Source organism: Vulpes vulpes, chromosome 9, assembly GCF_048418805.1.
Source record: "Vulpes vulpes isolate BD-2025 chromosome 9, VulVul3, whole genome shotgun sequence".
In the NCBI taxonomy this organism is placed as follows: Eukaryota; Metazoa; Chordata; class Mammalia; order Carnivora; family Canidae; genus Vulpes; species Vulpes vulpes.
In genome coordinates, this window is record NC_132788.1 from 96453448 (window position 1) to 96464429 (window position 10982).

At 49.4% G+C, this 10982-nt stretch overlaps 1 protein-coding gene across 2 annotated transcripts in view; it reads left to right on the plus strand.

Moving 5' to 3' along the window:
* Positions 1 to 5822, plus strand: part of CDCP1 (CUB domain containing protein 1) — a 59563-nt gene extending 53741 nt beyond the window's left edge. The window contains exon 9 of one of the 2 annotated variants that reach the window (XM_072721095.1): positions 2296 to 5822. In XM_072721095.1, the coding sequence (XP_072577196.1) occupies positions 2296 to 2713 (418 nt within the window). In that variant the 3' untranslated portion in view covers positions 2714 to 5822. The remainder of the gene's footprint in view (positions 1 to 2295) is intronic. The other variant, XM_072721094.1, reaches the window with a different exon arrangement.
* The last annotated feature ends 5160 nt before the right edge of the window (positions 5823 to 10982 follow it).

Genomic DNA, 10982 nt, shown 5'->3' on the forward strand with positions numbered 1-10982 from the left:
AGCTGTCATTAATTACTGACTTATTTTCTGGCTTCCCTTTCCTCTCCCAAGGATCGGTGTTAAATAATATTGCCAGATGTGAGTTATATTTGGAGGGGGGTGGGGACCGAAGACTTGGTGGGTGACATTTTAGCCTGCAGCTTTTACACAGCTGTCTCACCCCAAGTCCCCTGGGAATCATTTACTGTCTGCTCATCAGACGGTGGTCATGATGGGGATGATCTTAGCAGGAAAATGCTCACGTCAGCCCTGCCAGACCAGGCCGCTGAGCCTATGTCCTCTGTCGCTTTGAGAGTGAACGCATGCGGCCCCAGCTTGTTCTCCTCCGGTTTCTTAAACATTTTTGTGCTTGTGTATTGGACTCTAGACAAGCACCAAAAAGCTAGCCCTGTGGGCGAGAGGAAGAAAGACCCAGTTACCTGACTCATCTCACCTTCCACCCCCTCAGGATGACAGCTGCTGTTTTATGAAAGCAAAGTGTTGACCTTTTGAGATAGAATATGTGCTGCTACCAGATTTTATCAATTCTGCGCATATTTCTGATTAAAGCCGTGAGGGAGAGGGAAATTGCTTTCCTTTGCACGATTCAACCTTGCAACAAGCCAAAGAGAATTTCTTTTTATTAACTGGGGCCATGAGCAAACAACTGAAAGTCCTGATCAACAGTGAGACTGTCTAGAAATGTCTCCACTAATGAGGAAGGGGCTGCCCATGGCAGATCCAGGGAAAAGTCTCTTCTCCATGAAATGGAATTGTATAGATACCACACAGGGGGTGGAGGGGGGAAGGACTCCTTTCAACAAATTATCATTGTATGGTTTCTCTAGGAAACTTTCTTGTCTGGGGTGCAGTCTATACCGTCTGGATCAGAAAGCACGGTGTTAACATCGGGCTCGTTTCCTCATCAGGAGGGAACCAGACAAGGGGAGGGTCCAGCTCTTGCCTCCATCTCTAAACTGCCCCGTTCCTGGCAGGAGAATCCCTAGCCCTCCCCGACCTTGCTGTGGGGCCATAGTTGACAGGTTTGCTGCCAAGTTGTAGGAGGGTGGATGGGTTCTGCAGTGAGAATGGAGGGCTCGTTCATTAAGCAAGGTGTTTCTGAGCGCCTCCTAGGCCCTAGGAACCATGCACAGTGCTGGGAATATAATGGTGAGCAGGACACAGTCTCCTCCCACTGCCCAGGGCAGGCAGAGGGACGAAAGAGGAAGGCAAATGAAGGACCGGCTTCAGAACCCCCTGGGAAGAACACTGATGGAGACAATCACAGCTCTGTGGAGCTCAAAGGAGGGGCATCCATCTCAGGGCTTCAGGCAGGAGCCTTTGGAACCCATCATCCCAGCCAGAGACTCGGAGTTACAAGCTAAATGTACTAGATTATTTTTATTTCAGAAAAGGACAAGGAGCCTGTCTACAATTAGTGAGCCGTCAGCCTGTGCATTATATGGTCCATTATGTTAATTGAGCTAATGTCCTCCATTTGAATCACCAGTCAGCTAAAAAGCCAGCGTCCCCTGTTTTTGGCTCTTGGAGATGGAGGATGGAGCTTTGTTTTCAGTGCCAGAGAGTGCTAATGCCCATCCACACCCAAGTACCAAAGAACATTACAAACCAAAGGTTAATGGTGTTATTGAGGAACTCTGGCATCCCAGCCTGAACGTTATCTTCTTTTGAGCTCTGTCCCCTTATGCAAGCTGTTACCCTCATACAGCCTCCTCCTGAAGGGACTAGATCCCTCTGCTAATACTGAGTTTCACTGTCCCCGACGCCAGCTAAAGACTAAGATACCCTGAGTCTTCTTCTCAGGGTATCTCTGTTGTGTCATTTAGAATCCAGATGGCCAGCACTTCTACCCATGCAAAAGAGGGATGATGAAGCATTAGCTACGGAAGATCCACATCATAGAGGGTTAGCAGGGGCACGACATGACCACACCTGATGTGGTCGGGCTGGGGCACCACCCTTTCTCATGGGAAAGCGGGGCTGGTTGTCAGCTCTTTCCACCCCTGGATACCGTGCATCTACTGAGGCAAATCCAAGTGCAGACAGTGTTAAACATGCCCTCTCTAAACCACTCTCTGCTCCCTGTTTCCACTGTGAAGACTGGAGACAGAAGCTGGTCCCTTCTAAATGCTCCCGAAGGACAGTAGTTTCAGTTTCAAGGGCTAAGGGATTTGAGGGACTTGGGAGAGATGTGCGAGAACCCCTGAAGGGCCTGAGTTCCAGTAGGGATATGCCAGTGGAGCACAGCGAAGATCATCCTTTCTTTCTGACTCTGTCTTATTCTCCTTCTCTCAGTAGGAAAAAGAAGAAAACCAAAGGCCCACCAGTAGGCATCTACAATGGCAACGTCAACACCCAGTTGCCAATGCAGTCAAAGAAGTTTCCGAAAGGACGAAAGGACAGTGAGTCCCACGTGTACGCAGTCATTGATGACACCATGGTGTATGGGCATCTGCTACAGGATTCCAACGGCTCCTTCCTACAGCCGGAGGTGGACACCTACAGGCCCTTCCAGGGCCCCACGGGGGACTGCCCTCCCTCTCCACCCGCCATATGCTCCAGGGCCCCAACTGTAAAATTGGCCACAGATGAGCCACCCCTTGGCATCCCTGCCGAGTCTGAGAGCGAACCCTACACCTTTTCCCACCCCAACAACAGGGACACAGACATTCCATTGCTGGACACCCATGAGCCAGAGGAGCCTACAGAGTAACTTGGACCCATCCCAAAGACTTTGCCTAAAGCTCAGCACTGAGACACCCATTAGGGGTCTCGAGCAGAAATCCTAAAGAGGAATTAAATGGAAGGAACAGCAGGAGGTTTTTCAGGACACCACCAACCTCTCTGATTTCCAAGTGGATTCTGAGTCCAAGTGGATTCATTTCAATGATGAGATGTTGAAAGTGATGAATTCCGATCTGGATACAATCATCACAGTTCATGTCCTTCTAAACTCAGGTTGGGTTGTAAACCAGCCCGTAATGAGAGGGGAGAGCTGTGAGTCACCACGGTTGCAACAAGCCCTGGATTTGGATTTGGATTTGGATTTGGATTTGGATTTGGACCTCTTCGGGGCAACAATTCCAATCCCTTGGAGCTCATGCAAGGTCCCTGCCCCTGCTGGAGCCCCTGGATGAAAATGACAATGTGCCTTATTATTTTATTATTATTATTTATTTGGTGGTCCTATATTTATAAGAAGTCAAATTTACAACCATATAGCTCTTTTTACCTGACATAGTAACAACTCACGCTAACTGGTTGGATGGCTGGGTTTTGACTTCTGTCGACCACCAGATAAACATGTGCCTGTCCCCTAGAAGGTGGGAATAATTTGCAATCTGTCCAGCCAGAACAGGGTGTGTATGTTTGAGGGCATTGATAAGAGACTTCCCAGTTCTCTTGCTCTGCGTGCGTGTGGTCATCCCACTGCATACGTTCATCTTCAGTCCTAGAAGTAAGAAAAATTTCCTTGCATTGCCATGTGTGTGGCTGTCCCTGCTCCAGCAATACTTTGGCATTTAAACAGAAAATTAGAGAGTATTTTCAACCTCTAGAACTGTTTAAAAATATAGGCCACTATATTAGTTCCCTCTTCCTACTGTAACCAATTACCTCAAACTTGGTGGCTTAAAACAAGATAGATTGCTTATCTTATGGTTCTGGAGACCAGAAGGGCAAAATGGGTCTCAGTGGGCTAAAATCGGGGTATCAGCAGAGCTATACTCCTTCTAGAGGCTCTAGGGGGAGAATTGGCTTCCTTGCCTTTTCAAGGTTTTAGGGTCTGCTCCTTGCGTCTGATGGCTGGTCGTACTGTGGCACTTGCACCCACGATGACACTGTGACACTGATTCTCCTTCCTTCTTTCCTGTACATGGATCTTTCATTTATAAAGCCCACCCACCCAGATAATCCAGGATAATCTCCCCATCTCAAGATCTTTAATTTCATCCCACTGAAAAAGTCCCTTGTGCCAAGGAAGGTAACATATCCTCAGGTTCTGGGGAATTAGGACATGGACGTCTTTGGGGACCCATTACTCCGCCTATCACACCTTCCAGCCACTGCAGGAGAGACTAGGAAATAACCCAGGCCACAAGGTGTGTTTTGTTTGGCCTGCAGAATCTTTTTGATGAAGTAGTTACTAACATGTAAAATCATACAGTTTTTGCATAAAAATCCAGACCAGGAGATCTAGCCGTTGCTGGGACTCACACTGTCACCTAGCAGCAGCCAGTGGGGCACCTGGTTCCCCAGTTCACCCCAGTCCCCACCACTCCCTCTCATCTCCCTCACTGATGCTGAGTGTCTGACTACTGACGAGTGTCCCCCCACACACACAAGGGTCGCTTTGTTCATAGTGAAATGGAAAGTTTGGGACCCATGTCTTGTGTCAAAGGAGAAGACTGGCCTTGGGGCTGGTGTGTCTTGTAGGAAAGTTGTTTTCTCCTGCACAGCCCGCATCCCTCATTTACACTAATGACCGGCCCAGCTCCCAGGAGCGTTTGCCTCTGTGGCCACTGCTGTCCTCTAGAGGGAGAGGGATTGTGTTCCGGCTTGCCAACACGGTCCAAAGGTCAATGTTTCTGCGGCCAAGCCTCCTTTAAAAAATAAGTGTGCTTCATTGTGTTCAGTGAATTCACCTTGGAAATGCACCGCCTAGACTTGTTCACGTGCTACTTTGCCTCCACAAAAAGGAGTTTTGCGATCTCCTAAATGGTGTGTATTCCAAGGCCTCTAAGACTCTTTCCAGAAGGAAGAGTTTGCTGTTTGGATGATAGGCTGGGTGCTGCCCTGGGCACCTTTCCCTTTTAAAAGGCAGGCTCCTGGGCAGCCTGGGTGCCTCAGCGGTTTAGTGCCGCCTTTGGCCCAGGGCCTGATCCTAGAGACCCAGGATCAAGTCCTGCATCTGGCTCCCTGCATGGAGCCTGCTTCTCCCTCTGCCTGTGTCTCTGTGCCTCTCTCTCCCTCTGTCTCTCATGAATAAATAAATAAAATCTTTAAAAAAATAAAATAAAAGGCGGGCTCCTGCCCAGTTACCCTCGGCCTCTTGGCCTGAGGTGCTGGCAACACCCCCATGAAAGGCCAGAGGAGGGCTGGGGTGTCCTCTCCTCAACTGAAATTGTATTGTTACTTAAAATCCCCCCTGGAGCCCTGGCCTCCGCTCTGTGCCTTCTCTGACCTCCTGGGCTCTTCCGAAGCTCCCTCAGCCTGTGGTCTGCATCCCGCTGCCCCGCGTGGCCGGCCACCTGTGGCCTGGCTGTCGTCACAAGCACCACCTTTACGTACAAGGGTGCCATGGGCCCAGGTTCTTTTAACTGTTAGCTCAAAACTCCAGGCCCAGTTACTGTCATCCTGAGATCTCGGGAGAATTTAATGTTTTCTGGAGGTGCCAACCTGACATACACCTGGCTCTTTCTCTAAAGCCCAGACCCCACTTAGGTAAAATATTTCAGGGCCCCTGGAAGCCACTTGGACACACCTGCTGATGCCTACTGTGTGCCGGCACCAGGTCTGCGGACGCCTGGGTGGCCTCCACGGCCATCCGCAATGCTTGTGTGGAAGCCAGTGGAAGCCCGGCTGCTACAAGCCCGGGTTCTAATGCCGCAGTCATTTTGTGCGGGAGAGCAACGTCTCAGGAAGAGTGGGGAGTGGAAACACAAGTCCTTGGGGATGCAACCTTGGTCAAGGTTAGAGGACTGGTTTGTGTGGATCTGCAGTTCTTCACTGGGAATAATTTATTTCATTGTAGATACTTTTTAGCTACCATTTTATTCATTTCCTACACTTTTTTAAATAAACAAATGTACAAAAAAGAAAAATGGGCATCACATTGTTTAAATGCTTCCGCTCTTTGTCCCCTAGTTCGGCTGAGGCCCTGATTCCCCAGTTTATTGTGGCAGGTTCAGCAGGGGATCAGCAGACATTGTCTTGACGGTGTGTTTATGGTACAAGATGCCAGGCTTTGGGCTGCCAGTGGGTAACTGAAAGGTCAGAGCCTGTTCTCTGTTGAGACACCATTGGCCTCTGTGTGTGATGACTCCTGGTACCCCCCTAAAGATCTTGGGCCATCCTTGCCATTGACTGAAATTGAGCCCTAAGCCACATGTGGGTCACCAACTACCAGAACAGAAGCAAAAGGGAAGCTGGTGAGAGAAGGAAGCTCCAATAGACCCCCACCATTCACCTTACCCAAGTGCACCAAGGAGATAGGATGATGCTGCATAACAAACCACCCAAACTTTAGTAACTTAAGAACAACCTTTATTTTGCTCACATATCTAGCAGAACTCATCAGGAATGGCTTGTTTCTGCTTTGGGTGGCCTCTCTGGGCAGCTCAACTGGAATCTACTTTCAAGATGGTGGCATCACACAGCTGTCGAGTCAGTACCAGCTGCCAGCCAGGAGTTTTGATTCCTCCTCCCTTGGACTACAGGACTTTGGGGGCTTTTACACAACACGGTGGCTGTGTTCCAAGAACGAGTATTCTCAGAGCAGAGAGTCGGAGCTGCCAGTGTCTGGAGACTTGGGCCTGGAAGCCAGCCTGGCATCACTTCCATTCTAGTCTCCGGGCACATCCATCACTGACCCTGCCCACACTTAAGGGGAGGAAGCAAAGACCCCAAGTCTCAGTGAGAGAGGAGTCAAAGAGTTCGCAGCCATCTGCTACTTGCGGGGGGATCAGAACCAAGTGTCCAACCCCCTAGACAGCACTAACCAACACCTGTTTTTTTTTTTTTCTTGATCACCACGTTCACATCTAGGCCACATCCCACCTCTCTGAACCAAGTGTCCAACCCCCTAGACAGCACTAACCAACACCTGTTTTTTTTTCTTGATCAGCACGTTCACATCTAGGCCACATCCCACCTCTCTGAACCAAGTGTCCAACCCCCTAGACAGCACTAACCAACACCTGTTTTTTTTTCTTGATCAGCACGTTCACATCTAGGCCACATCCCACCTCTCTGCCCTTTGTCCTGGATTTTGTGCTTGGACTTCAAGAATCAGTCTTTGGGCTTCTGGCTTTTTTCTCTCAGGGTTCTTAGGGTTCTTTTCTTTTTTTAAGATTTTATTTGAGAGAGAGAGAGCATGAGCAGGTTGTGGGGTTGGGGGGAGCAGGTAGAGAGAGGGAGAGAGAGAAGCAGGCTACCCACCAAGCAGGGAGCCCAATGTAAGGCTCGATCCGAGGACCATAGGATCACAACCTGAGCAAAGGCAGACACTTAACCGACTGAGCCACCCAGACACCTCGCCCCTTGGGGGCCCTAACCATGTCCTCTATTCTATGATGAGAGTGTCCCAGATGCTAGCTGATACCTCCCTGGGTGCCAGGCCCACATTTTCAGCAGCCTGATAGATTCATATGTCCCCATATGCCCCAAACCTGATTGCTCCAGAGGCAAATGCATTGTTTCCTCATCCCCTTGCCCTAAACCTTTACTATGAGTTAGCTTCTTGACTCTGCCCCTACCTAGCTAGGTGGTCTTGAGTTGTGTTCTGTTTTGCAAATGTCTGCTCAAGAGTAAATCTTCCAAGATCACTTCCATCTCTAAAATGCTTTGACTCGGGCAGCCTGGGTGGCTCAGTGGTTGAGCGCCTGCCTTCCACCCAAGGCAGTCCCGGGATCGAGTCCCACGTCGGGCTCCCTGCATGGAGCCTGCTCCTCCCTCTGCCTGTGTCTCTGCCTCTCTCTCCCTCTCCATCTCTCAAGAATAAATAAATAAAATCTTTAAAAAAAATAAAAATAAAAATAAAATGCTTTGACTCTTCCAGTCTCCCAGGCCCGGATATTGGTGGCCCGGACTTTAGTTCATCCCTGTCACTCACCCAGATTGCTTTAGATGCTTCTCTTCCTCTACCTTCCCATTCCCTCCCACCATACTTTTGTCATCATGTAACTGCCCTGCTCTCATACCTGTGCCTGCATATTTGCCCCTCAGAAGAAAATCCTTGATCTGCTGAGGAGATCCCTCCTGGTCCTCTTCACCTCTCCAGATCTCTCCCTCCATTCAACCCATGACCTCAGAGATCTGTCCCAATGGCACTCAAATGGCATCCTGGGCACTCCTGCCCGATTATTTACTCATGTCGCTGTCCCCGGAAGACTCTCTGCCAGAAGCTGTGCTTCCCACCTCCTTTCCTGTGAAGACCGTACTGGCACTTCCGAGTCTACCACAGTACCCACTTCCCCCAGGAAGACCTCCAGGCCCACCAAGCTCTCCTCAATGGCCATAGTCCTTAGGATGCCTAATAATCAGTACTGAGGTACATTAGTATCATTAGTTGGAAGTTTATACTTGCACGTGTTTTGCTTAGCATGGATGTCCTTGTCTCAGAGTAGGAGTCCATGTTTCCTACTTGGCTCATCCTCCCCGCGTTCCCCAGCACAGCAGGTGCCTAGCAGTAACATCTGTTATGTTCATTGTCAGGATAGAGACATATTGTACTTCAGCGGTGACACCAGGCAGGTATCCTACTTGAGACGGCCAGATGGAGGGAAGGAATTCAATGCCAGGCAAATTCCTTATGCTAGAAGCTCTCAAGCTTCTCTCATGGCAGCCTCTGATGATTCCAGCAGCGATGTTCCATCTCCAGTTTACTGGTGAGCAAAGGAGACCCAGTAAGATGGAGTTACTCGCCCAAGGACACAAACACACAAGAGGCAGGCAGCAGATGTACAGCCTTTGCACCATGCTCTGCTGCTCAGTTCTACCCAGGAGGACAACTCCTGGGATCCAGGATGAGGTAAGGGGCCCCCAAAGTGGTCCAGGGCTACCATGGGATCCTTTTCTCCCCCACCCCACTGCCATCTTTTTTCCTTCCTCCAGGAGGCCATGAACTTTGATGGAAGAAGCTTCAGGGACACTGAACCCACCCATACGGCCCCTCTGGACTTTGTGTTGGCAGCTCCTCCCCAGGTCAGGGATGCCTAGGAATCTGGTGTTAGAGCCACAGAGCAAAGCACCTGTAGCCCTTCAGGCCCTGCCAAATCCAGCTCCCCCCACACTCAGCCCTGCTCTCAGCCACACCTCTGATGGATTCCTGCTCTCAACAGAAGAGGGGAGTCACACTTTACACCTGCGTGATTTCCAAGATCACTGCCAGGATATGCCACGCACCCTCAGCCCAAGTTCTACTCCAGAGGTAAGCGAATAATTCCCTACCCCAGAGCTCACTGTTCTCTGTTTGGGGATTTAGAGGGCTGCTTCTTGGCTTTAAAGGTACTTATGAGAAAACAGAAGAACACGGAACTCAGTCTAACCCCCCAGATCCCACCTTTCCTCTGGCCTTTTGAGATCCTCTTGCCAATCCATGAGCTACAAGGCTGAGCCTATATGGCCTCTTGGCCAGCATTTGATGCAGGTAATTACCAGGAGCTAGACTATGGTCATTTCAGACCCAGACAACAAACAGGTCTAGAAAAAGATTTTCTGTAAACTGGTCTAAGGACATGGAAAGAGGGAAGACCCAGAACAGATGGCAGGAAAGATCTCCCTCCCCAGCCTTCAGCCCAGGCCAGCCCAACAGCAGCAGCGAACACTCTGGTCTTGGCTCAGTCCCGTCTCCATTACTATTTCCAACACTTGGACCACCCAGCAGCCCTTCACAAACCCTAGAGGCAGCTGTGTGTGCCACCTTGCAGTCACACGGGCCACGCGCTCAGGAGGGCCCGCACGTAGCTCAGTGCTCCTCTGTTGCCAGTTTGAAATTCTTGATTTCAAACAAGGGGCCTCGCATTTTTATTTACCCTGCAAACGATGTAACCACCTCTGCCTGGAGTTCAGGGCTGTTAGCACCCCTCATCTCAGAGGATGAAGCTGGCTTGGAGAGATTCAGGAACTCATTAGGGGCCCGCAGCTAAGTGCGCAGGAGAACCAAGCTATGAGTCCTCGGGAGACTCGAGCTCTACCCCACTTTTTCAGAGTTCTGGCCTTTGCTTGCTCACACAATTCCCTTTCCCATGCACCTGACTTTTGAAACTCTACCGAAGGGCCTTTCTGTACCACTCATTTATTTTTTTTAAGAATTTATTTATTCATGAAAGATACAGAGAGAGAGAGAGGCAGACCCAGGCAGAGGGAGAAGCAGGCTGCCTGAAGGGAGCCCAATGCGGGACTCGATCCTTAGAACCCCGGGATCATGACCTGAACCAAAGGCAAAGTCTCAACCACTGAGCCACTCAGGTGCCCCTCTACCACTCTTATTAACTGACTGAAATACATAATTATTAGACTGATAATCAGAAAAGAGAACATTTATAATAGGGTCACAGGATAGACTATGAACCGTCCTATCCAATACAGTAGCCACTAGCCATGTACGGCTGTTTAAATGTTAATATTACATTAATTTTAATGTAATCAAATTTTAATCAAGCTGGGTGCTAATTGGTACATCAAAACATACGGGGGCTTCCTTTTTCAAATCAAGGGTACATGGCTGTGTGTTGAAGGGACACTAAGGTTGGGGGTGGGAGGACTAGGGAAAGGCTATGGAGTTCACACTTGACTTGAATGTATACCTCAGGGTGTTTGTATAAGTTACACTTCCTCATCTTATTTTGTTTGAATGGAGTTTCACTCAGCTACAATGTTTCCGCCCCTCCTATAATGTACTTTCTCAATTGTACTGGGCACAAGTTCAAATGTTCAGTAGTCACCTGTGGGTAAGTGCTGAGTATGGGACTGCACAGGTTGGCAACATTTTCATCATCACAGAAAATTCTGCTGCACAGCACTAGTGCAGTGTGTGTGCACAAGTGTGTGTGTGTGTGTGTGTGTGTGTACAGTACCACCCTCCATGAACTGAATGCTTACTATGTACCAAGGACTCTTCCGAAGTGTTTCTATGGCCAGCTTGACGAGCAATGAACACCATCTCTCACTCTCTCCCCACTAAATTTTTTTTTCTCTTGGCCCTGATAGCCTCGGGCTTGCTGGTTTTCCTCCTTCCACTCTGGTTTTCTCCACCTTCTTCA